The sequence below is a fragment of the Quercus robur genome, chromosome 10 (assembly GCF_932294415.1).
Source record: "Quercus robur chromosome 10, dhQueRobu3.1, whole genome shotgun sequence".
In the NCBI taxonomy this organism is placed as follows: Eukaryota; Viridiplantae; Streptophyta; class Magnoliopsida; order Fagales; family Fagaceae; genus Quercus; species Quercus robur.
This window is the reverse complement of record NC_065543.1, coordinates 25316861-25344360: the sequence shown is the minus strand read 5'-3', so window position 1 is coordinate 25344360 and position 27500 is coordinate 25316861. Positions and strand designations below refer to the sequence as shown.

The 27500-nt window shown below is 36.0% G+C and overlaps 2 protein-coding genes and 1 long non-coding RNA gene across 3 annotated transcripts; 2 read left to right on the top strand and 1 right to left on the bottom strand.

Annotated features, from left to right (window-relative positions):
- Positions 1 to 270: 270 nt before the first annotated feature.
- Positions 271 to 6295, bottom strand: LOC126703278 (uncharacterized). Its single transcript, XR_007647995.1, has 2 exons — positions 6042 to 6295; positions 271 to 745 (listed from the first exon to the last, which is right to left on the bottom strand). It is a non-coding gene; the product is annotated as an uncharacterized LOC126703278 (long non-coding RNA).
- Positions 6296 to 8024: 1729 nt separating this feature from the next.
- LOC126703973 (uncharacterized) lies at positions 8025 to 10242 on the top strand. Its single transcript, XM_050403022.1, has 2 exons — positions 8025 to 9505; positions 9594 to 10242. Exons 1-2 carry the CDS (start codon positions 8025 to 8027, stop codon positions 10240 to 10242), a joined length of 2130 nt encoding a protein of 709 aa, XP_050258979.1.
- Positions 10243 to 16627: 6385 nt separating this feature from the next.
- Positions 16628 to 19145, top strand: LOC126703072 (patatin-like protein 2). The gene is made up of 7 exons (XM_050401982.1): positions 16628 to 16873; positions 17091 to 17272; positions 17556 to 17745; positions 17877 to 18038; positions 18142 to 18441; positions 18545 to 18717; positions 18816 to 19145. Exons 1-7 carry the CDS (start codon positions 16742 to 16744, stop codon positions 18892 to 18894), a joined length of 1218 nt encoding a protein of 405 aa, XP_050257939.1. The 5' UTR covers positions 16628 to 16741; the 3' UTR covers positions 18895 to 19145.
- The last annotated feature ends 8355 nt before the right edge of the window (positions 19146 to 27500 follow it).

Genomic DNA, 27500 nt, shown 5'->3' with positions numbered 1-27500 from the left:
ACATAGTATAAAAAATATTGATGGATTGATTCGGTCTAATTCATTTATTAAATCATTCCTAACAATAAATATTGTAATGTAATAAATGAAGTAGAATATGGTATCGTAGTGTAAAGATGAAAATATAATCTCGTTATAAAAGAAACGTATCCATTACAAACAGAGTATAAAAAATATGGATCGATTGATTCGGTCTAATTCATTTATTTAATCATTCCTAATAATAAATATTGTAATGTAAGAAAAAATAAAATATTGGAAGAAAGCGTGACTATGCAAAAATTTATTCAAATGGCAATTTCAGTTTTGTTAACAGTTTTCAATGCAAATGTACCCCTTCCCCTTCTCCTTAATAATCACAAGAATGGAAATACATAGACAATTAACATGGGAACTTGAAATTCATTAAGTAACATTCCGCCACCACATGTTCCTAAACCTTGTCCAGACCAATAACTGTTTGGGTGGTTTCATCCCAACCCAAGCCCGTGTGCTTCAGTAGTAGCTAACTCCACTTGCGTTGTTTCTGCCGGAGCCTATTGTGCTTTTGGAATAATTTTTTAGACCTGAAAGTTTTTCCCGTCCGGTTATTAAGTTCTTGCGTCATTGATTGCCACATAGTGCCTTTGAAGACACCATTCTCCATATTACTATTTATTTGTTCCTCCAGCATTATCTCAATAAATATATGCTCTACATGGAGAGGCCACAGTTTGTCATCCGCATCTTGTGATTCATGTGCCATCTAATTCAAATATCTCACACAGTAAGTAGAATACTATATGTAGATGATTGGCAAATAAACGAATATGATACACTGTTTAGTGGGAAAACTGCCAAGTAAGTTATGAAATTCTAAATTGAGAAGTAGTACATATTGTTCGTACACCATAGAATCAAAGTATGCCATTGGCAGATGGTTAAACATATACATTGTCACCATTTAACACTGAAAAGGCCAAAAGACTAAAGCATTGATTTACCACCTTACTAGTTAGTAATACCCATTAGTTAGTACATGCTAAAAATGATGCTAACAACACCATATCGGTGTACAAACCATAGAGGGAACAAAATAAGTTATCATAAACAAAAGGCACATGCACTACAATGCATCAGCAATATAAGTCTTTCTCTGACTAAGACAGATCATCCCCTGAGTCAACAGGACCAACCGGATACCCATGCTCGGATCTTGCATACCTACGAACTCCCCTTACTTGGCAATACCACCTTTGGAGACGATGGCACCGGTTCACAACTTGCCTTTTACGAAAATCCTTCCCAGTACGAGAGTTGAGAGTTTGGGTGATCACATCCCACACCAGGTCACAAGGAACACCTTGCGCAAATTACCAAGCAAGAATTCCCCAATCATAATTTCACATAGCTCATCAACACAATCATCATTCCACATTCTCAAATCCCCAGCCATCTAACCCAATCCAAGACCATGTAAGCAACACTTTATAACAACAAAATCGAAGGTTATGTGTGTAATGCCAATGTAGGTGATAGGTATATGGGATCCTATTTGAGTATGTGCAATGTGAGCTCGAAAATGTGTTGAAAACACAAGAGCTTGTTTAGACCCCCAATTCCAATTAAGGCTTGGTTGATTTTACACTAACTTAATACTAAGTGCGGAATAGTGTAAACACAAGCATACATACACAAGAGCTACTCTAATCCATATTTAATGCAACACAGCAGTAAAATGAAATGAACAAGAGTAGGGAAGAGAGATGCAAACACAGATAACACCGAGATGTGTTATCGAAAAGGAAACCGAAGAACTTGGTGAAAAACCTCTCCGCTGCCCTCCAAAAGGAAATCGATCCACTAGACAATCAGTTGGGATACATGGGTAAGCAAGAGACCCTCCAAGCCTAATTTACCCGCTATACCTAAGCCCTCTAAGCTCCTACTCCAACAAGGCTTCTCGGAACCATGTCTTGTCTAGTTCTTCGGATCCTACAACAAGCTCCATGTTGCATCCACCAACCTTGGCATCTTCCAATACTTCCCAGCAACACCAAAAAAACTCACTACACTCTGAAAAGGTGTGGATTGTGTTTGGGTACAAATATCCTCTCAAGGTATGATAATGGGAGAGGGAAGGAGAAGAGGCTACAATTAATTCTCACTAAAGATGAGTAGCTCTCTCTCAAAAAGATGGGTGTGTGTGTTGTAGAAAACCTATCTAGGGTTTTTCTCTCTGAATGGCCTCCTTTATATTTGTGGGTAATGAAGGTATATATAGTATGGGTGAAGGGTAAGGAATTCACACATAAAAATCTTCCAAGTAGAATGTTTAGTGACTGTCTCGCAGGAAGGCCTTACCCATGAGACACTCGCGAAAATGATAGGCTGGCACGACTTTTCAGCTTCCAGTCATGTGCTCCTTACATGCTCTTTTGCGGCTTAGCTTCTCACGAGCTTCTCGCAAAATCCACTGATTCTTCATTTAAGCTTGAGTCTTCACCAACTTAATACTAAACCCAATACAATAAAATCCCATAAAATACAAGGAACAAAATTAGAGCAATTACAACACTTTTTGTCATGGAATAAAGCCAACATAAAACATAGTTGTAAATCATAACTTTGCAATCTCCCCCTTTGGCTATTCCGTGACAAAACACCCTATAACAGACTACAGACTTAAACATGAGTTTGGGAATAATGATAAAACTCACTCACACCTAAATCTAGAAGCTGTGTAGCACTTGGAACATATATACTTGTAAGCTGAAACACTTGCACAAAACACATTAGACCCTCAAGGTAAATCAAGTGATAGAAGGACAAGTATAATGTAACAAGTAAAACGCGATCAAGTAAAAATGTTGTGAAACATATGAACAACTTGATCAAACACATGATAGTCATATGGAAATGACCACAATGATCATATAGCAAAGCAAATGATCATCCGAACATGCAATCAATAAAGCACAATAGCATAAGGATAAATGCATGTCCAACACTTGACCAATGCAAAATACATGAAGTATATGTATCTAGGAACAAGATCCTACTAGGGCACATGAGTAATATAAACCAAAACAAAACAAGGAAAATGTCTTCTTCCTCTTAGTATATACATCTCCCCTATAGCTTTCTCCCCCTACGAATGTGCATGAGGTAGAATTACTCCCCCTAAGAGTGTGCACATAAGTCATATAGAAATGGCGATACAAAACTATATACTCTCCGATATACTTGTCATGAATAGACAAAACAATCAAGAGGAATGAGGGAAAGAAAATAAGCTATGAGCAAGGGTATGATGCATGAGGGGTGCAAGATGAATGAGAAAATGAAGCTCAAACATAAGACAAAAACAAAAAAAAAAAATGCTACAAAGTATAAAGAACATGACATACTAAGGATGATGGAACATGATGTAAACCTAGGCATGACAAAGACACAAGAACATGTTAAGTGCTAAAAGGTCTAAAAGGACTTGACTATCATGAGAGAAGTGCAAAACATGTCAAGTGTTAGAATGTGTGCAGCAAAGGTGCATCTAGTGTGCATGTGAGATGTATGACCAATGCATGAATAAGCACTCACAGAGCAAAATGCATAAAATACACCACCAATGATCAAAACATGATAAACATGAATAATTATGGTGATCCCCAAAGTTTGGTACTCATCGGAGTCCAAAACAACGAGAAAATGCCATTTGGGCATTTTATCAAACACTTAGAATGCACACACTACACATGTATGTTAAACAATACAAGAACATATGAAAAACTTGTCTAAATACATGTTATTTTTGTCACAAGGGATCAACATCCAAAGCAAATCATCATTTAAAACAAAGCCTTATAAAAAAGATTGACAAAAATTAAGTTTTCCAACTCCCATTTGAGAAAATCTCAACTATGAATATAAAACCCCAAAAAGCATAATCTAAGGACCAAAATAGATGAAAAGAGTTAAAGATTACATTAGATATGTTTATGAAATGTAAAACACTTGAAATTAGTTGTGTTTTGATATTAAAGCATTAAAATAGGGGTTTGGGAGAAGGTGGGGGAAGTTTAAAACAAATGTCCCACGAAATGCCCTTTAAAAAGCTGATCTGGGAATTTTCGCGGGAAGCTGACTTGCGAAAGTACTCGCGAAATTTTTCGCGGGTAAGCCTTACTCGCAAGCTACTTGCGAAACAGTCACGAAAATGAAACCAAGACAAGTGTACCCATTCTGATACCAATTGTGAGCTCGAAAATGTGTTGAAAACACAAGAGCTTGTTTAGACCCTCAATTCAAATTACGGTTTGGTTGATTTTACACTAACTTAATACTAAGTGAGGAATAGTGTAAACACAAGCATACAAACACAAGAGCTACTCTAATCCATATTTAAAGCAACACAGCAGTAAAATGAAATGAACAAGAGTAGGGAAGAAAGATGCAAACACAGATAACACCGAGATGTGTTATCGAAGAGGAAACCGAAGAACTCGGCGACAAACCTCTCCGTCGCCCTCCAAGCGAAAATCGATCCACTAGACAATTAGTTGGGATACATGGGTAAGTAAAAAACCCTCCAAGCCTAATCTACCTACTGTACCTAAGCCCTCCAAGCTCCTACTCCAACAAGGCTTCTCGGAACCGTGTCTTGTCTAACTCTCCGGATCCCGTAACAAGCTCCATGTTGCATTCGCCAACCTTGGCATCTTGCAATGCTTCCCAACAACACCAAAAACGCTCACTACACTCTGAAAAGGTGTGGATTGTGTTTGGGTACAAATCTCCTCTCAAGGTATGATAATGGGAGAGGGAAGGAGAAGAGGCTACAATTAATTCTCACTAAGGATTAGTAGCTCTTTCTCAAAAAGATGGGTGTGTGTGTCGTAGAAAACCTATCTAAGGTTTTTCTCTCTGAATGGCCTCTTTTACATTTGTGGGTAATGATGGTATATATAGTATGGGTGGAGGGTAAGGAATTCACACATAAAAATCCTCTAGGCAGAATGTTTCGCGATTGTCTCGCGAAAGGCCTTACCCGCAAGATACTCGCGAAAACAACAGCCTGGCACAACTCTTCAGCTTCCAGTCATGTGCTCCTCACATGCTCTTTCGCAGCTTAGCTTCTCGCGAGCTTCTCGTGAAATCCACTGATTCTTCATTTAAGCTTGAGTCTTCACCAACTTAATACTAAACCCAATACAATAAAATCCCACAAAATACCAGGAAAAAAATTAGAGCAATTACAACACTTTTTGTCATGGAATAAAGCCAACATAAAACATAGCTGTAAATCACAACTTTACATGCAAATTATGCTTTGTACCCCCAAATTTCAGTAAGTGCAGAGGAAGAACAAATAAAAAAAAAAAACACAGCATCCAAAAAATAAAAAATCAGCCCATATAGCATCTGAAAAAAAAAAAAAAAAAAAAAAAAAAAAAAAAAAAAAAAAAAAAAAAAAAAAAAAAAAAACCCACAGGGAACAATATTTAGTATAATGCAACTCTCACCAACCATCACAAGCAATTATCTAAAAAGCACACAACATTATTAAATACTGTATACAGAACCACGAAACTCAAAAAATGGTAAAATGCCAAAAATTTGAAGTAACTAGCATCCCACGGATCTAAGTAGTAGCAAGGAAATAATGTTGTTAAACATGTAGAAATCATGTTGTTAAGCATGTGAAAAGTATTTTGTTAAACATGAATCAAATAATTTTGTTAAATAGTCTACCATCCCACGGACTATATTTTAACATTTTTATACAACAAATGAGGGAATTGTAAACCCCATTCCAGCAATACCCGCGAATCCGACCAAACTTCACAGCAGATAACATTCAAATCCCAAAACAAAATTCACAAAAGGTAAAGGAAACCGAGAAGAGGGAGTTCTAAACAACCCCCCCCCCCCCCCCCAAAAAAAGCAATACCCACGGATCCGGCCAAACATTCACATCATAGATCATTCAAAATGGAGAAGAAAATAAACAAAACATTAAGGAAATGGAGAAGAGAAGCTGAAGGGGGAAGGATTGTGGGTACCTTTTGACAGAAACGGGTTGGTCTTGAGGCTCTAGATGAGAAAAGGGTCATGCTTGAGGTCTTGGCGCGGCAGAGCTTGGAGCAGCGGAGTTGGTTAAGTTCAGAGGCCAACGCTGGAGCTTCAAAGGTCAGGAAGACGTCTGAGCTTGGTCAGCCATGAGGATGCGCCATGGGTTTGGGAGAGGAGAAAAGAGTATGTTCTTTGAGAGGTGAGCTGATGAGAGTGATGAGAGAGGGAAGAGGGTTGAGAGTGATGAGAGAGTAAAGGTATGTGACTGTTGGAGAGCATGTGAGAATGGTTAATCTGATGGGACAAGACTCTGCCGTGGGCCCCACAGGTTTGTGAGTATTTACGAGCTTGCAACTGAAACTCAGTTTTGGTGTTTTGAAAACAACATTTTCACTTAACTCAGTTTCTAGATTATGAACTCAAAAAACTAAGAATTGAGTTAAGGAATTGAGTGAAAGAAATTGAGCCAAACAGAGTTGTGATGCGTAGGGCCCACTAGTTTTGAGATATGAGTTAAGAAGACTGAGATTGAGTGATGGAAAATGGGGTGTCCAATCCAAACACCACCTTACTCCCTTTTTTTTTTTTTTTTTTTTTTTTTTTGAGATAAGAGGTAGAACTTTATTGAAAATAACCAAACAATTTACAAGTATACCCTGTTCAGCCACAACCAAAACAAGGGAAAGACTACCAACATCAGAAAACAGAAAAACCCAGTCAAGTAGAATTTATTTATTTATTTATTTAAAAAAACCTGGGATTGGCTGAATTCAGGTGTTTTGTTGTGCCTTCAACAGCTTCTAATATTCTTGCAGGTAACCGATAGCCCCATTCAAAATATCTTTTGAATGAGATTGGGCCTTTTTAAAGTAGAACTTATTCTGTGTATTCCAAATTACCCACGATGTCACTGCCCACCTTTCCAAGTCAGTTTTTGATAATTTGTCAAGCAAGGTCTGAAATAGGAGGAATAAATCACAGAGGTTGTTTTGGCATTTTTGGAGTCCACCACGACAGAGTGCCCACACATTTTGTGCCAGTCTGGGATGCACGGACGCGGCTCCCAGGCCCGCGCACCCGCGTCCAACGCGGCGGGAGGGACGCCGCAGACTGCGCGTTCGTGCCGCGTCGTGCCGCGTCCCGCCACGTGGCAGTTCCCGAATCGGGCCGATGCGGCTCAAATCGGCGCCGATGCAGCCGAAATCGGCGCCGACGCGGCCGAAATCGGGCCGTATCGGCCTGTATCGGCCGAAACGGCCGAGTCAGGCCGAAATTCAAAAAAAAAAAAAAAAAAAAGGTGCAAAACGCATCGTATGACTAAACCTAAGTACCCAGACCCCCTCAAACCCTCGCACTTCGTCCAAAGCTCCCAAAGGCCCTCTCTCACTCCGCCCCTCATCTCCCTTCTCTGTGTGCTGTCACTGTGCTCCGTCCCTCATCTCTATTCTCTGCGTTTTGAGCTTTCTGTGAGTGTTGTGTGCACACTACACTGCTTCAACCTTCAGGTGTGCTCTCTCTGCTCTTTTCTTGAATTTTTATTCTTTGTTCTTTACAATTTCTCTCTGAATCTGAAAATTTATGTCCTTGACTGCTTGCTGTGTTTTTTTACTTGTTTTTTCAATTATTTCTTGTGGGAGTTAAAGGGTTTTGTTAACATGTGATTTGTGATTTGTGGTTTGTGGGAGTTAAAGGGTTCTGTGTTTGTTTACTGTGAACCTAGTTGCTGTGTTCTGGTTGTTGTGTTTTTTTTACCATGAACTTGGTTTGATTTATCATTAATTTATTGTGTTAATAGTTATTATTTGTAGGTTATTTGTGGGAGTTAAAGGGTTTTTTTGGTTCTGTGGTTTTGTATTTTTTTGCTGTGAATCTGGCTGCTGTGTTTTGTTGCTGTGAACTTGGTTTGATTTGTCATTAATTTATTTAGTTATTAGTTATTATTTGTAGGTTAAATTGAATCTATTGAATTTACAATGGACGAAGTTAATAGCACAAAAAGTTCACAAGAAGTGTCAAATGCTGAATCTCCTCTTTGGCAGTATGTGACTAAAGTAGAAAAAGGTATTAGAGCATGCCGTAATGTGTCAAAGAGCCATAGGTTGGAAATGCAGCGAATGCATGATCAAGTTGAGGCTAATAAGTTAGAGCAAGAACAGAGAAGTCAAATTCCCTTACCCCCACCTCCCCCAGGCCGTGGGATACCTATTTCCCCATTTCGGAGACAAGAAGGGAGTGATAGTAGTCATAGTACAAATCCGGTTGATGCTAAGAGGAGGAAGGTGACTATGAATACTACTTTGGAGAAAGCATTTCAGAATAATGCTAGACATGATTTAGATAGTAGAATTGCTAGGATGTTTTACACCGGTGGGCTTCCATTTAACTTTGCAAGGAACCCACATTATCGTAGTTCCTATGCATTTGCTGCTACTCATAGCATTCCGGGTTATCTTCCTCCTGGATACAATGCTTTGAGAACAACACTTTTGCAAAAGGAAAGAGCTCATGTTGAAAGACTCTTGAAACCAATTAAGGACTCTTGGCTTGAAAATGGTGTAAGTATAGTTTCTGATGGATGGTCAGATCCACAAAGGAGGCCTCTTATTAACATTATGGCTGTATTAGATGGGGGTCCAGTGTTTATAAAGGCAATTGATGGGTCAGGTGAGTTCAAAGATAAGCATTACATTGCTGGGGTGTTGAAGGATGCTATAAAAGATATTGGACATGAAAAAGTTGTCCAAGTTATCACTGATAATGCAAATGTGATGAAGGCTGCTGGAGCTCTTATTGAGGGTGAGTATCCTAAAATATTTTGGACACCTTGTGTTGTCCACACTCTCAATCTAGCTTTGAAGAATATTTGTGCAGCAAAAAACACTGAAAAGAATGAAGTTACATATGAGGAATGTAGTTGGATTACACGTGTTGCTGATGATGCATCCTTCATACGTGTTTTTATCATGAATCATTCTATGAGGTTGGCAATGTTTAATGAATTTTGTCCATTAAAATTGCTCCAAGTTGCTGATACTAGATTTGCTTCGGTGGTTGTAACGTTGAAAAGGTTGAAGTTGATAAAAAGATGCCTTCAAGCCATGGCTATTAGTGACCAATGGGCTTCTTATAGGGAGGATGACGTTGGAAAAGCTCAAAAGGTGAAAGATATGATTCTAAGTGATCTTTGGTGGGATAATATTGATTATATCCTTGAATTCACGGCACCCATTTATGATATGCTACGAATAGCCGACACAGATAAGCTTTGTCTTCATCTTGTGTATGAGATGTGGGATTCCATGATAGAGAAGGTGAAAGCAGTGATATATCGGCATGAAGGCTTGGAAGATGATCAATATAACTCATTTTGGAGTGTGGTGTATGATATACTCATTGATCGGTGGACTAAAAATTCTACACCACTACATTGCTTGGCTCATTCCTTAAATCCTAAGTAAGTACATTTATTATCTATTTTCCTTAGTTCACCCTTTTAGTAAAACACACACTTGATCTATATTTGTTTTTTAATCTTTAACTAGGTATTACTCCATTGAATGGATTTCGGAGAATCCAAAACGCATCCCTCCACATCGGGATCATGAAATTTCTATGGAAAGAAGCAAGTGTTTGGAGCGATACTTTGAAGATGAGAATGACTTAACGGTGGTGAAGTATGAGTTTGCTAAATTTTCAGGAGGGAGGTTTCCTTCACCAAGTGTCTTGACGGATAGGTGGACCTTACTACCTTTGGTTTGGTGGCAATACCATGGCTCCGCATTTCCAACTCTTCAAACCCTTGCCCTTAAATTTCTTGGACAACCTTGCTCATCCTCATGTGCTGAGAGAAATTGGAGCACGTACAAATTCATTCATTCCTTAAAAAGAAACAAAATGGCTCCTGCACGCGCTGAGGATTTGGTATATGTGCATTCTAATCTTCGACTCTTGTCAAGGCGCAATGAAGAGTACATACATACTGCAACAAAGATGTGGGATATTGCAGGAGACTCTTGGAATGAGAGCGACATGCATGGAGGAGCTGGAATTCTTGAGAATGCAGCTCTTACACTTGATGAGATAGAGTTGGAGGCTATAGTTATTGGGAATGTTAACACTAGTGCTACTACTAGTGAAAGTGAAGTTCGAAGTGAAGCTATTGATTTTGAGGATGATGATATTTGTATTTGATTGTCTTGTTGATTATCTTTTATTTTGTTTTAGTTTCAAACTTATGAGTTGTATTCTAATTTCCAAACATCATGGAATGTTTTAGTTTCAATCTTGTGGATTATATTTAATTTATGAACATCATGTTTTAGTTGTTATCTACTATTGCTCTTAAATTTGGTATTTGTTTATATAATGTGAAAAAGTAAAATTATGCTTAGCAATATATTAAACATATATTATAAAAATATTTTTAATAATTTTTTAATCGCCGAGTCCTGCCGCACCCGCACCCACCTTTTTCAAAAATTGCCGAGTCCCGCACCCGCACCTGCACCCGAGTCCCGAAACGCATCCGTGCTTCATAGGTGCCAGTGGACACTCCCATAGTAAATGTCCAACTGAATCGGGTTGTTGGCAACAGATTTCACAGTGAGGATCCACCTGCACTCTTCGCCTATTTAAATTTTCCCTGGTTGGCAGAATGTTTAAGCAAGCACTCCAAAGGAACATCTGGACTTTTGGAGGCACATTCAATTTCCAGAGCTTCCTCCATATAGGCCTCTCAGTGGTTGTTGTGGAATGCTCAATTTGTGTCGGCTCCTTCATCCTAATAGCAACCTGATAGGCTGATTTCACTGAGAACGACTGAGACTGATTTTTCTTCCAGATCAATACATTCCGATCTGTTGTATTTTACAACAAAAGGCTCTAAAACTCTCTCTTTCTCTCTCTAAAACACACATACACACATACAGAGAATATATATATACCTACACTTCACTCTCTCAAGGAAGCAACAAGTGTATCCCTACATCCTCCAACTCAAGGAAACCTAATCACCATTCCCAGTATTGATGGAGATGGAAATAGAAGGATTATCCTAAGAACTATCCTTTATTTCCTAGAATCTGAGCTTCGAGTAGAATAAATATAAGTTAAATCAATCCAGCATTAATTTTTCATCGTTGTTATTATAAGCTTAATGGAAAGTTCAACACGTTAAATGAAATTAAATATCTCACTAGAACATCAATGAAACACAAGTTATTGTCCCAACATGTTAAATTAAATAGCTCAATGAATGTTTCTCAATTAAAACTAAATATTTCACTGGAACAAAGATCAATTAAAAGAGTGAACCAAAGATCAATTAAATGAGTGCAACTAGAATAACAAATATAAATTCCTATTCTCATCGAAGTTTTACATGCATGCATCCATTCAAAGGTTTTCTGAAACACCATAAAATATTAATGGACTATCACTTCAACCCATACTTCTTACAGATCTAGATTTGATGCTAGTAAATCAATAGATGAGATTGAAAATTAAAAATAACTTTTAATTTTAGTCTTTAGATCAAAATATTTATCTTAACCTTTCAACCTTTTACCTCTCTACTTTTCAAACTTCTACATCAGATCTCACAATTCCATTATAGTTGCATTTGAAATTAATTATTGATCGAGATATAAATCCAAATCCTACTAATATAATTATACCATACCACCACCTAAAAAAAATTTATACCAAGTGCGAAATTAAATTGAAAGCTCGAAAATGTGTTAAAAGCACAAGAGCTGTTTAGATCCCAATTAAAAATTACGGCTATATTGCTTTTACTCTAACTTATCTAAGTGCGGAAATAAGAGTAAATGAAGCGCAAACAATTGATACTACTCTAGTGCATAAACATGAACAACAAACAATAAAAGTAAAGCACAAGAGTGAGGGAAGAGAGATGTAAACACAAGATAACATGCCGATGTGTTATCGATGGGGAAACCGAAGAACTCGGCGAAAAACCTCTCCGCCGCCTTCCAAGCGGTAAATTGATCCACTAGACAATAAGTTGGGATACATGAATAGCAAGAGACCCTCCAAGCCTAATCTACCCAATGTACCTAAGCCCTCCAAGCTCCTACTCCAACAAGGCTTCTCGGAACAATGTCTTGTCTAGCTTTCCGGATCCCGCAATACGCCCGATTGCATCTGCCAAGCCTCATCGGCTTCTTTTGGCAATTCCCCAAAACTTCTCAAGCTCCAAAACACTCTCTACACTCTGAATAGGTGTGGGTTGTGTTTGGATACAAATCTCCTCTCAAATTATGACAATGGAAGAGGAAAGGAGAAAAGGCTACAATGATTTCTCACTAAGGATGAGTAACTCTTTCTCTAAAAAATGAGTGTGTGTGTTGTAGAAAACCTATCTAGGGTTTTTTTCTCTAAATGACCTCTTTTACATTTATGGATAATGAGGGTATATATAGTATGAGTGAAGGGTAAGAAAGTCAGACTTAAAAATCTTCTAGGCAGAGAGTCTCACGGGTATCTCACAGGAAGGCCTTACCTGTGAAATACTCACGAAATTGACAGTTTGACATGACTCTTTATCTTCTAGTCATGTGCTTTTCACATGCCCTTTTCACGGGAACCCTTCTCACAAACTTTTTGTAAGCTAGTCGCAAAATGCACTGATCTTCATTTAGGCTTGAGTCTTCACCAACTTAATACTAAACCCAATACAATAAAATCCCACAAAATAAAAGGAACAAAATTAAAGTAATTACAACACTTTCTGTCATAGAATAAAGCCAATATAAGACATAGTTATAAATCACAACTTTACAATCTCTCCCTTTGGCTATTCCGTGACAAAACACTCTATAACAGACTCTAGATTTAAACAGGAGTTTGGGAATAATGGCAAAACTCACTCACACCTAAATCTAGAAGCTGTGAAGCACTTGGAACATATATACCTATAACCTGAAATACTTGCACAAAACACATTAGATCCTTAAGGTAAATCATGTGATAAAAGGACAAGTAAAATATAACAAGTAAATTGTGATAAAGTAAACATTATATGAAACATGTGAGGAACTTGATCATACACCAAAACAGTCATATGGAAATGACTACAATGATCATATAGCAAAGCAAAAGATCATCCGAACATGCAACCAATAAGACACAATAGCATAAGGATGTATGCATGTCCAACACATAAGCACGATGCGATGAGAGCAACAAATCATAGATACTAAATGAAACTCAAAGCACCATAAAGCAACGAGAAAACAAGCATAAGGTAGAACAAGACAAAATAAGGTTTTTTCATAAAAAATGTCTTCTCCCCCTTGGTATATGCATCTCCCCTATGGCTTTCTCCCCCTACGAGTATGCATAAGGTAGAGTTTCTCCCCCTAAGAGTGTGCACACGAGTCATATAGAAATGACGATACTCTCCCCCTTTTTGTCATGAATAGACAAATGAATCAAGAGGAATGATGGAAAGAAAAGAAGATATGAACAAGGATAAAAGATGATGCATGAAGGATGCAAGATGAATGAGAAAATGAAGCTCAAGCGAAAGACAAAAACAGAAAATGCTACAAAGCATAAAGAACATGACATGCTAAGGATGAAAGAACAAGATATAGTCCCAAGCATGACAAAAATACAAGAACATGTTATATTTGCTAAAAGGTATAAAAAGATTTAACTAGCATGAGTGAATGTAAAAACATATGAAGTGATCAAGTGTGTGCAGCAAAGATGTATCTAGTGTGCATGTGATATGCATGACCAATGCATGAGCAAGCACTCAATGAGAAAAGTGTATAAAACACATAACCAATGATCAAAACATGATAAACATGAATAATTATGGTGATCCCCAAAATTTGGTACTCATCGGAGTAATGTTGGTATTAGGGTTTGGTATATCATATGTATCAAACATATGCACTATATGTAACAAACGTGGTGTTGAAGGTGGAAATTTACCATAGAATTTATTCAGACTTATAGTCCAATAAACGCGGAAATTTACCATAGAATTCAGACTTATACAAATTTTATTAAGTTGGACAAATAGACCTCATGAGCTGCAATACATATAGGCCAGAATTAGCCTTACGAACAACTGACTAGTGAGTAGTGAGGGAAGACAGAGCACAACTTAATGGACCTTGAATAAAACAAATACTCGAATGAAACTTAATCTAATAGAATAGGTTTAATTGTAAATTTTTCACATGATTATTTCCTCTTTGATGGTTCAAGGTGCCCATAAAATCCAGTCAGCCTCCTAATTTTCTTTTGTCCCTTGTTTTTCGTCTACAGCATCTATATAGTGCTTTGAAAAGCTCTTAGGTGCAGCCAAATATTCCATAACCAAGAAAAACATGTTTTAACTCAACAGAAACTACTTCTGCTGCTCGTGCTGCAAGTTACATTATTGGCTATTTGCATGGTTCAGTGGATTATCTAATGGTTTAAACTTGTATGGCTTACCATGATAGCAACCCGAGGTTCATCTGTTGTTAGTATGACCATTATGAGAAAAATCCGTTTTAATTTTCACTAATAGAATTCCTGGTTATACCTATATATATACACACACAAACACACGTGTTTGAACCAATGAAAAATTAATATCTGAAACCAAGAAGAATCATTCATATGAAGTGTATGCATGATAAATGGAGCCTCACCATTTCATGGGCCAAGGTTTTTATGGCTCAGTTATATATATATATATATATATATATTTATATTTATATTTATCTCTTTGGAATAACTTCTAACAAAGTATATTATATTCTCAAGCATGTTTGGAACTGACAACCCAAAAGAAGAGGATTTTGATACTTTCTTACCCTTTGAAACATATATTGTGGCCATAATTGCACGCGCAACATAGAAAGTAAGAAGGATTAATGATTGACCGAATAAATTACTAAAATTTTATGTAGTACGGGCTTTAAAATGTTATATATACGAAGGACGCAAGTTCATGAATTGAAATTCAATTTCGTTTTCCCATTCATAAATTAATTGTTGGAGAATGCTGATGAGTCTTCTCTAAATGTGGCATGCTTTTGTTGTTGTGCTATTACTCATACTTTGCTGCCTTGACAAGTAATGTGAATCATAAATATGCTCATACTGATGCTATTGTTTTCTGGTTTGACTTTTTCTCGTGCTATTTTTTCTATACTGTGCGCTGTTGCTGAGTCATTTCTTTAAATTCTGTAACTTTAGAAAAAGTAGTGTTTGGCTTAAGAACCAGTTAAATTGTTCGCAATATGCATATGCACATATTGATGCCTGTCTTTTTGTTTTTTTTTAAAGGTTTTGATGTCATTTTTGTTCCACTTGGTATTGTTTTTTTGTCACTGCAATATAAACAAGCTCTTTCACAGATGTGGTTTTTACTAATTTACACTAGTTTCACCTACCTAGAGTATATGCTATAACCCATGTACAACGGAGAGAAACAACCAGAATTTTACCGTTCGGATAGAGTAACTAAAATGATTAATGTTTAGTTAACTTATTGACTTTGCAGTCAGAAATCCACAAAATAGACCATTTCATCTTATTTTAAAGTGAAATTCATAAGGCCTGAAAAACGTGATGAACTTCTCTCTCTCTTTTTTTTTAACTTATATTTCCTCAGTGTAGCATAAGGCCTGAAGTTAATCAAATCATGATTAACTTCTTTTCTAATTGTTTACCATGTACTTGAGGTTACGTGCAACTATGATTCCAGTACCTTTGTTGAATTCTCTATAATTTCTTGTGAATAATTAATTGAGAAATGATATGTCTACAACATTTTTACAATAAATTCTAAGTGGCAAGTTGTTACTGGTTGTTATTATTAGGGCAAAAATAATCTTAGTGTTAGTTTTAAATTTGAACCAATAACAACTAACCACCTGTGATTTGTTATAAAAATGTTGTAGACGTAGCATTTCTCTAATTAATTGGCATTCGACATGAAGAATCGCCTTGCAAGGTCTCGTTGCCTGATTTGACCATGATTTAGCACTGGTTTCTTGAGGGCCGCCTTTTGCGAAATTAAAATTAACGTGTTTAACCATAATTTGATTTTTTTCTAATGCTTGAATGAGGTGCTTACATGTCCTTTCCGTGAATTTAGCCAGCAACTTGAGAATAAAGATTATATACTACGCCAATTGATAGGGATTAACTATGGGTATAGCAAACTCATCCAAACCATCAGTTAGGCCTAACTAGTCCCACGTTTGTCTGTGTTGTTTCACCTAATCAGTCATACCTACAATTCTTCTGGTCTCACCTACAATTCTAACAGTGTCCATGGCCAACTGATGGGAGACCAATTCTGTGCCAATCTCCAAGTTAGGTAACATTTGAATTTATATGAATTTTTTTTTCCATTAATTGTTAACATAGTTCACGACTAGGCTACCCGGCTATAGTAGTCCAACTTGTACAATCATATCCAAGATGGTACAATTGGGTCAACATTGAAGCGTGTTTATCCATTGACATTTTCTAGGGCGTGATGATCCATGACATGCATGGTGGAAACTTGAAATGAGTCTATAAATACGTCCCAAACTTATGTCAATTTGAAATCAAGATCACAGAACCCTAATTCAAAGGCTCTTAAAGGTTCAAAGTATCTCCCAAAGGCTCTCAAAAAATCTCTCTTTAAGTATACCTTAGTTAATTCTCCATGGAAGCAACAAGTTTAGCCATACAGCCCCCTACTTATGGAAACCTAATAACTGTTCTCAGCATTGATGGTGGTGGAATAAGAGGAGTTATTCCAGGAGTTATCCTTAGTTTTTTAGAATCTGAGCTTCAGGTAGAATATAATTTAGCCTCATATGTTTCCATGAGAAATCACAGCTGTTAAAAGTGCACTTTGTAGGGCACATTACAGATTTATATTAATGAGAACTATAACCAGCTTTCTCTTCACTTTCATATTAAAAAAATTCACCATTTTCATTCATTTATATCATTGTAATCACTCAGCATATATTGAGTACTTACTCATAAATTGTTTGGATATGATGCAGAAGCTAGATGGTGAAGATGCAAGAATTGCAGATTATTTTGATGTGATTGCAGGAACAAGCACAGGTGGTCTTGTGACTGCCATGCTGGCTAGCCCAAATGAAAAGAACCGACCCTTGTATGCCGCCAAGGATATCAAGGACTTCTACCTAAACAACTGTCCAAAAATCTTTCCACAAAATAGGTAACACTTACTATATATATTGATTTCGATGAGATCAAAAGCTCGTTAATTAATAAGTGTCTATGGATGTAACATTTTAATAAAAGTTTGTGTTTATTTAGTGAAAGTACATTAAAGTATAGTTGTATCTAAAAAAGTAACGTTTTAAAATTTTGTATATAAACAAATAAGTTAAAAAGTTAAAAGACAATAACAAACAAATAGTGTACAAGTATCTTATTTTCTTATTAACCAGGTACCATTGTTTTATTTATTAACATGATCTCACATTTTCAAATTACAGTTTCCCGTTGTTTCCTCAAACTACAAAGATAATAAAAGCTCTATCTGGGCCAAAATACAATGGCAAGTATCTACATAGCCTTGTCAAGGAAAAACTTGGAAACACAAGATTGCACCAGACATTGACGAATGTTGTCATCACAACATTTGACATCAAGCGACTCCAGCCAACTATCTTCTCCAGCTTTGAGGTTTAACTTCTTCTCTTTTTAAATTTACCTTCCCATCTTTTTTATCCCAAGTGAAATTACAATGTTGATCACTTGTAAATAAGTGATTAGAGATGATGGAGCTGAATTCTAATAATTTTCAATTGCACCAGGTGAAGAAAAACCCAAGCTTAGATGCTTTAGTCTCAGACATATGCATTGCAACCTCAGCTGCACCAACTTATCTTCCAGCTCATTACTTTGAAACCAAAGATGCGGACGGAAAAGTGAGAGAATTTAACCTTATTGATGGAGGAGTTGCTGCAAATAATCCGGTATGTATAAATAAAAATTAATTTGATATCATACCCTAAAAAATTAAACTTAAACATATATTTTTTCTTTAGTAGATTAACTTACAAATTTGTGCATTTCTAGGCTTTAGTTGCAATTGGTGAAGTAACAAAAGAGGTTATCAGAGGAAGTCCTGACTTCCCCATCAAACCAATGGACTATGGAAGGTTTCTGGTTATATCATTAGGAACTGGATCTTCCAAAGCTGAAAAGAAATATGATGCACATAAGGCAGCTAAGTGGGGTATTTTGAGTTGGTTAACAAGCGGGGGTTCCACTCCTATAGTTGATGTATTTACGCAAGCAAGTGCTGATATGGTTGATGTACACAATTCTGTAGTTTTCCAAGCCCTTCATTCAGAGAAAAGCTACCTTCGGATTCAGGTATTAATATAATTCATGCCCATTTTTACATTCAAGAATATCATTATAATAAAATAATTCAAGAGCCTTTTGTTCGACTTTTCTTCCCTACCACTAATTTCAGGATGACGCGCTAAGTGGGGATGTTACTTCTGTGGATAAAGCCACAAAGAAAAATTTGGATGATCTTGTGAAGGTTGGTGAAGGACTGTTGAAGAAACAAGTTTCTAGGGTGAATTTGGACACAGGCCTTTTTGAGCCTACGAGTGAAGAGAGTAATGAAGAGGCTCTCAAAAGGTATAAATCAAACAAATATTTAACTTCTAACAATTTGTGTAGTAAGTTCTGCTTCGTTATCATGTTAGTCTAATAAAAACATATATATGTTCTTGCAGGTTCGCAAAACTACTCTCCGAAGAGAAGCGGCTTCGCGAAACTAGGACTCCTCATGGACATGCTGCAAAGTCCAAATGATATTAAAAAATAATAATAATAATAATAATAAAAAAGAGTGAATTCTTTCATTGGTTTGTAGAAACAGTTGTAACTTGTAATATTGAAGTGGAAGCAAAGAAAATCCACCATTTAATTCTTTTAAATGTTTGTTTTATTGTATGAAATCCCCAATGGAATAATCATACTAACAAAGATGTAGGCAATTCCTTGTAATTTTGTGCTGCGGTCAATAAAATAAAAAATAAGCAGCTAGCTTCGTTTTGATGAAATTCAAGAAAACATATAAACAATGCGAATTTGGTTTTCTTTTAAAATATATTTGTTCCATCAAACTACAGGAGGATGCTTTGAAAGACTTGAAAAATTGTTGTGGTCAAATTTCCGACAGTGTCATCTCCAACAAAATAGAATTGTACTTTTCACCAATTCCCTATCTTGATTCCACAGTGACTTTCACATTTTAATGTGGGAAAAGTGATGTGGGAATTTTGGGAAAGTATAACCAATGGGGTTAGGGTTGGTCACATGAGAATCAACATAATTATTCTTTTCTTTGTTTTTTGTTTTTTGTTTTTTTTTTTTAAGAATCAAGAATTAAATTTTATTACTGAAAGACTAAATTGCATTAGCAGCGAGAATACATTCAAAGTTCTCGTGGGCTGATTCTATGTACACAGTGAAATCAACTACTTCAATTGCTTTTCTGGCTAAAGCGTAAGCGTGAGCAACTGCATTGATGAAAGACATAGTCGCATGGTTGTTTACGCATGTACTTAACATCTTGTATAATACCTCGTCAACTGGATAGGGGGTATTCTTTTCGTGATTTTGGTGAAGCATGACTTAGGAATAGACTTTGTTATTTTTACAAAGTAATACTTTAGGAGATTTTAACTTTATTTAGGTGAGATTTGATTTTTGTTTCCATGTTATGGTACGATGACTTGGGAATATATATAAAGATGTAGACCTTTGACCTAAGTTGGTTATTTCATAATTAAAAAAAAAAAAAAAACAAAAGTTGACTATTTCAAAATTTCTCTATTCAACTTGTGGATTCACGCTTCTTTCCTAGTGGATTCTAGCTAAGTTCTCTTTGTTGTAAAAGTGAGTTACTATGTAAAGACTTAAAAAAGAGTACTCATCGTATCCATGCTATATGTCAAAAGAATTAATTTAATCACAATTGAGACTCCTTATAATTTTTTTATATACATTGATCAACCCATAATATATCCGATATAAGAATTAGCACACAATCACCAACACATAATCAACCTATTTAATATCAATCTAGGGGTTAGGGACATATTTTTTGTAATTGGCTAATCCTTTGACAAAATGCACTTTATTTGTAATTGGGTAGATCTAAGATGGGTTTAGTACTACAAGAAACATGTTGTTCAAGTCAAGTATTAAATACATGAAGATTGATCCAAGAAATAAGTGAAGAAAAGTTATTCATTAAGTCTCAACAGATAGCTCAACAGATACCTGCTATCGAGACTTAATGTGAAGCTCGATAGATAGCTCGATAACAGCTTGATCTATCGAGAACTACGATTTTCAGTTTTCCATATCTAAATTTCGGCTCAGGCTTTTAAATTTGTTTAGGGTTTTTGTTTCACAACCCTAGACATACATACGACTTATTTTAAAAGATGTCATATACCGAAACAAAGACCAAGAAATTTACTTTCTCTGTGAGAAGCTACTGCATTTGTATGCCATAGGGTTTTGTAACAAAGTGCTTCCAGATCTTCATTGTTGATGAAGTGAAGAACTTTACAGCTACTAACATTTGTTCAAGTTGCTGGAGTTAGTCACGTACTGTGATCCGTGTAAAGTGTTAGTCACAAACTAGAGATTTGTGAATCAAAGGAAAGAAGGCTACTACAAGATCAAGTCTAATTGGGTATTGGAGCGAAGGTTCAATTGTAAGTTGCTATTTCAAGATAAGCCAAAGTAGTTGGTAAGATTCCTTATATTTGTAACCGCTTGTTGTTGATTAGTAGATTCTTGGGAGTGATAACTTTAAAATCACCTGGTGGGGTTTTGCCTTGCAAGGTTTTCCCCATTTGTCAACAAATCACCATGTCAAATTTATTTTTTGCTACATTTAGTTTATTTGATAATTTGTTGGTGTCTTCACAATTTGCATGTAATTGAACCTAATTAATCAACTTGGGTAATTGAATTAATTAATCAAGGTCAAGCTATCTTAAACCAACAAGTGGTATCAAAGCAGGCACATTTTGATTAGGCTTTAATCTTTGTTGTGTGATCCATTCACCCCTACTGTTATGGATCGTGGGCAATCCTTGATTATTCCTCCTTTATTTGATGGAACTAACTATGCATACTGGAAAGTATGCATGAGAGCCCTTTTGCAATCTTTAGATGAGAAAGTATGGCTTGCAGTTGAAGTAGGTTAGGAGAAACCTGAAAGGCCACCAGCAACGTGGGATGATACTAATATCAAAGTTGCAAATTTTAATATTAGAGCACTGAATGCTCTGTTTAGTGCTATGACCAATGAAGAATTCAAGAAGATCTCTTCAACTGACAATGTGAAGAAAGCATGGACTATTCTTCAAAATACCTACGAGGGCACAAAAGCTGTTAAAAACTCCAAGCTCCAAAGGCTCACTACCAGTTTTAAGGAAATAAGGATGGGTGAGGACGAGTCATTCGAGCTCAAGGACATAGTGAATTCATCCTTCAATCTTGGAGAACAGATTTCGGAGACCTAGATTTTCAAGAAGATCCTTAGATCTCTTCTGGAAAGATTCCATGCCAAGATCACTGCCATAGAAGAATCAAAGGATCTTGACTCTATTCCTTTGATAGAGCTGATCGGGAACTTGCAAACCTATGAACTAGGGTTGGCAAGGGTAGCAAAGGCAAGAACATGGCTTTAAAGATTAAGAATGATGATAACGATAAGTCATTTGAAGATGAGGATAACAAGTTAAAATCTTATATCACCAGACAATTCAAGAAGTTTATCAAAATGTGAATGCCAAAACAGGTGATAAGGGTCGCAAACAGTCTGCATTCTCTCAATTCAAGTCCCAAGACAAAGGCAAGAGAGAATTCAAGGATGCTGGTCAAGGCTATTGGAAAATCTGGTTTTGTATCTCATACAAAACACACAACGGAAGCAACAATCATGGATCTACTTCATTCATAAGAGATAACATGTAACCTTGAATTCTAGAACAAAGAATAGAAAACGTACCTTGATGCAGTGAAATTCAAAACCAAGACTTGAGAATACCTTTAAACTTCATCTCAATTCCACATGGTGCCCAAGAAGTGTGGTCTCTAAATCAGTCCTTTTGTACATTGATTCTCAAAGAAAAATCCTTCTTCTTCTCCTTCTAGAAAAAAACTGTTTTCTTTTCTTTTCTTTTCTTTTCTTTTCATCATACATACATACTAACTACCATGGTAGTTACTTTATTTAATAACTCTTATTAAATAAAAATTGATTATCTAATTGGGTTAGCCTTTTAGGCCTACCCAATTGGACTTTAGTTTGTAGCTTGAGATGGGACCAAAGGGAACAAATAAGACTCTAACTCCAATGAGCCTTGGACTTTTCTGTCAACTCTTGATAAATCCAAAGTTACTATTAATTATATTTAATATCACTATATAAATATAATTGCACTCTAGGCCTTATTAATAAATTATATCCCAAGACTTATTGTACATGTAACCCATTCACTAAAATATTCGTAGTAATACAAAGTCATGAATATTGACTGCCACTTTGAAGATTATTACATCTTAATCCTTGAGTACTCAGTTTAATCCTTTATGTTATTCATTAATATGTATGAAATCCAATTTCATAAATATATACTTTAGTAACTCCTTACTAAAGTGGTTGGGCCCAACACTCTGAATAACCAAACCCATTAAACTTATCTTAAGAAAATATTTTATATCTCTGTAAAGAGATTATGAATTCCATCTTGAGAATATATGTTCCATCAATATTAAGTGTGACTGCCCAACATACTGAGGTTTTGATCATGACTTTTATATCTCACTCCTGATATATCAAAGCAACCTACACCTCATGATCAAGTCCATTATTCTCTTAAGATTTAAAGTTGATGTAAATAGAAGTCGTGAGATTTATTATTCATTTTACCATCGTTAGGAAAATAATAAATCTCACAGCGATCTAGTTCAATATGTCTTAACTCTTAAAACATATCAACATATCAACTAAAAGTCTCCACTTCCATGATCAAGACAAATCATCTTAGTTGATACGTTATAGTCTTTACAGATGAAATACCCAAGTTCATCACCGACTACGAACTAAAATTTTGAGTTTACAAAGAACTTGTGATTTATAACTTCTGTGACTAAATCACATAAATCACATACTATGCATCACATAAATCACCTACTATGCATTTCATTTATAAATAGGCTCATATAATTAAACAATTTAATTATTTATGACATGCCAATAAATTGGATTTTAGGGCATAAACCCCAACAAAGGCAACAGTGTTCCTTCTGAGCCTAAATGCTATGGATGTCAAAGGTATAGACACATGAAGCAAGAATGTCCAACTTATCTCAAATCCCTTGGAAAGAGCAAAGCCCTAGCTACCACCTTGAGTGATACAGAACCAGAAGCTGATTTTGATGAAAGTGACCAAGATGGAATAATGAGTACTTTCACAGCCACTGTTGAGTCCCTTGAGGAAGCAATAGACCAAATTGATAAGGAAGAAGAGCTCATAGAATCAAAGTTTGAGAAGATGGATGAACAGGATAACATCCACACTACTTACACTAAGTTGTGCAAGGTCTTTAAGAAGCATGAGAAGCTCTACAAGTTGGCTACGAGAAAGCTCAGTGAAGTGGAGTTGGAACATGAGGAACACTCCACCAAGGTTGATGAAGCTAATTAAACAATTGGAGCACTGAGATTTGAGAACAACTTATTGTTGAAAAGACCAAGAAATTGGATGCTGAACTCTTTCAAGTAAGAGCATAATTGGAAAGGACTTCAAGTGTCAAGCTGGATGAAATGCTGACCTTCCAAAAATCTGTATCCAACAAAACAGGTCTCGAGTATGATCATTCTCTTTCCTCTTGTAGTACCTCTTCTAATGCTTTAAATAAAGTTATTTTTGTTCCCCTTACTAATAATGATAACTTTGAGGTAACTGATCCTAAAATTGAAAATGTGAGTGAGGATAAAAGTGATAAGGGAAAATCCATTCTAGGAGCACCCCCTAAGGTTGGTAAGAAAGAGATTAAGTAGAATAATCATCGTTCCACCAACAAGAAGTCTCTTCCAAGGAAGCCCCACTTCTATCACTACTATGGAGCATATGGACACTCGTCCAAATTGCTATAAGTGGTTAGCCACTCAACAAAAGCAATAGCGTGTCATCTTTGGAGAACCAAAATCAACTCCATCTTTCTTTAGCCCCTCTTGGAGAACTTCTTAAGACAGTCATGCTTCTCTCGAACTTTAATGGTTTCAACTCTCCTCCTTATCCATCTGAAGAAAGGTTCATGCAAAAGAAAGGATCCCCATCCAGGTCTCCCATCTGGAAGGAAAACAATTCCAAGTGATTCCTTCACTTTTTTGATCTTTTGCATGGTTCGTGTTGTGGTTTGAGTCAATCTAGTTCTGATGCTTTGTTTGTCTTTGTTTTGCTTCAAGCTATTTTTAATATAATAATAAGAAAATAAAAAAAAGAGGAAAAATCAGAAAATACAAAAACAGTGTGTGTATGTGTATATTGGTACTTCTGTACCTTGGATGGCCTTTGGAACAAAGTTTCTCAACTTTGTGTCACTTCTAGCTTAGATGAGCATCTTCATGCACAACTAAGCAATCTGAGCTTTGTGGCTCTTTTATGTGATTTGTATGATTTGGTTGATCTCTTATCTTTCATATCTTAAATCACTCTTTTTGACGGGAAGGACTGAAAAATTCTAAGAGAAAGGCATAAATAACCATCTCACCGCTAAAACTTGTAAATCATAAAACATCTGTGTGCAATTCATAAAAGTCGTGCTTGGTAAGGTGTAGCACTTGCATAGCGAAATCAAGATGTTCAACTTACATAATTGGGTAATTTCTTTTCTTTCTCCTATATGCCCATACATGATATGCTTAAAAGAAAAATATGCAAAGAACATGAAAGCAAAAAGAATCAAAAAGCTTTCAATATGGTTGCAAACATGTTTCTAGGAGATGTGGGAGTTATATGATGTACCTCGAAGGTGATAGTCCCCTTCAAACAATTATGATTATTTGTAAATGTATTTGATCCTCCTATATCATTACTTTTCATATAATGATTTACTTATGCTCTCTTGCAAAAGTTTCACACACAACACGCATACTCTTTGCTACTCTTGATACTATTGTATAAGTACAATGTGATTTGGCCATCACAAGTGATACATGTGGTAGTATATGCTCTCTAAACTGTCTAAACATGTTTTTGCAATAAAAATTGGTTAGACTTGTTTAGTGTGCTTTTGATCAAGGAATGCTTTGCATCTAGAGTTGAGGATGTGTTTTTATGCTTAACATGCTCTTTGATTGCTTGTTTTGGTGTCTCTCTTATTTGCTTTCATCTTGTGCTGCTTCTCTTCCTTGAAAACTCTCTTTCAAGCCTCTCAATAGTAGCTTGATACCTTCATGACCTATCGAGCTGCGTTTTCTATATATATATATATATATATATAGATGTATATGTATATGTATATATATATATATATATGTATATGTATATGTATATATATATATATCTGATACCAAAAGTGGGGTAAGTTACAGACAAAGGGGGAGGCCGATTGAGGCCATTTGGGTGTGGAAATATAAATTACAGGTTACGAGTGTGAAGACCATAACTATGGTGTTACAAGTGTAAACTGGGAATGCCATATGTTTACAAGACTAAGGGTTGTAAAGAGAAGGGAGGTATTTTAGAACTGAACTAGAACTAAAATGAAAACTTGCTGAAGAATGAGCTTGAGGGTTCCTTATATAGTTGGAGGAAGCCTTGGATTCTTCAGGAGATTGCTGAAAGTCCAGAGAGTAGATTGCTTTTATTGAGGGTGAATTTCTTTTCCACTGAAAGCAAATGGTACTCTAAATGATTCTATCGGGCACTGTTTGATGAACAGTAACTGTTACTGTTCATGAATAATGGCTTGTCCGCTTACTTTTCTAGAACAGTGTTCATGCACAGTGACTGGTGCTGTGTAAGAATAGCGATTTGTCTGGAATCTTTGCTGGTGCGGTTACTGTAGCTAAATAGTAACCGTACTGCAAAGATTATTCTGGAGCTGTTCTGGAGCTATTCAAAATCTCTTAATCACTATCCAAGTTGTAACCATCATACGGATCTTGAGAATCCTGAAAGGGGTTAACTGGAACACGATTAATGTTGGAAATATGCATATACGCAGCGGAAAGTTAAACGGATCTACTTCATTCACAATCTATAACATGCACTATGTAAATTTAAGAATTCAAGTATAAGAGAGCATACCTTGAAGCAGTGAATTTCAAAAAACTAAGATCGAAGCACTTGGGAATACTTTTAATCTTCACTCCAATTCCACTAACGCCCAAGAAGTGTGGACTCTCAATTGGTTACAAAGGATGAATTTGAGAGTGACATACACTCGCCTACACCATTTTACAATGATGTTTCTCATTCACAAAATTCTGTACGTTTTTCCCTTTGTATCTAACCAATTATCTAATTGGGCTGACCTTTTGGACCTTTCCAATTGGGCTTAAGTGTGTGGCTTGGAGTGAGACCAAAAGGGACCAATAAGACACTAGCTCCAATGGGCCTTGAGCTTTTCTGTCAACTCTTGACAAGTCCAAAGTTACCATTAACTATATTTAATACCACTATATAAATATAGTTGTACTCTAGGCCTTATCTATAAATTATATCCCAAGACTTTATTGTTCATGCAACTCCTTCATAAAATATTCGTAGTAATACAAAGTCATTAATGTAGACTGTCACTTTGTAAATTACTATATCTTAATCCTTGAGTACTCGGTTTAATCTTTTTAAGTTATTCACCATATATTTATGAAATCCAATTTCATAAATATATACTTTAGTAATTTCTTACTAAAGTGGTTAGGCCTAACTCTCTGAATAACTAAACCCATTAAACTTATCTCAAGGGAATATTTTATATCTCCGTTAAGAGACTATGAATTCCATCTTGAGAATATATGTTCCATCAACACTAAATGTGGTTGCCCAATATAATGAGGTTTTGACCGTTACTTTAGATCTCACTCCTGATATATTAAAGCAGCCTACACTTCATGATCAAGTCCATTATTCTCTCAGGATTAAGAGTTCATGCAAATATAAGTCGTGAGATTTATTATTCAATTGACAGTCTTTACAAGAATAATAAATCTCACAGCGGTCCAGTTCAATATGTTTTAACTCTTAAAACATATCAACATATCAACTAGAAGTCACCACTTCCATGATCAAGACAAATCATCTTAGTTGATACGTTATAGTCTTCGCAGATGAAATGCCCAATTTCATCACCGACTACGAACTAAATTCTGAGTTTAC

Excerpts from the sequence above, each read along its gene's own strand:
- LOC126703973 (XM_050403022.1), top strand. The coding sequence starts at position 8,025 with ATGGACGAAGTTAATAGCACAAAAAGTTCACAAGAAGTGTCAAATGCT. Across the intron at positions 9,506-9,593 it reads GCTCATTCCTTAAATCCTAA|GTATTACTCCATTGAATGGA; the intron begins GTAAGTACATTT and ends ATCTTTAACTAG.
- LOC126703072 (XM_050401982.1), top strand. The coding sequence starts at position 16,742 with ATGGAAGCAACAAGTTTAGCCATACAGCCCCCTACTTATGGAAACCTA. Across the intron at positions 16,874-17,090 it reads TTTTAGAATCTGAGCTTCAG|AAGCTAGATGGTGAAGATGC; the intron begins GTAGAATATAAT and ends GATATGATGCAG. Across the intron at positions 17,746-17,876 it reads CTATCTTCTCCAGCTTTGAG|GTGAAGAAAAACCCAAGCTT; the intron begins GTTTAACTTCTT and ends CAATTGCACCAG.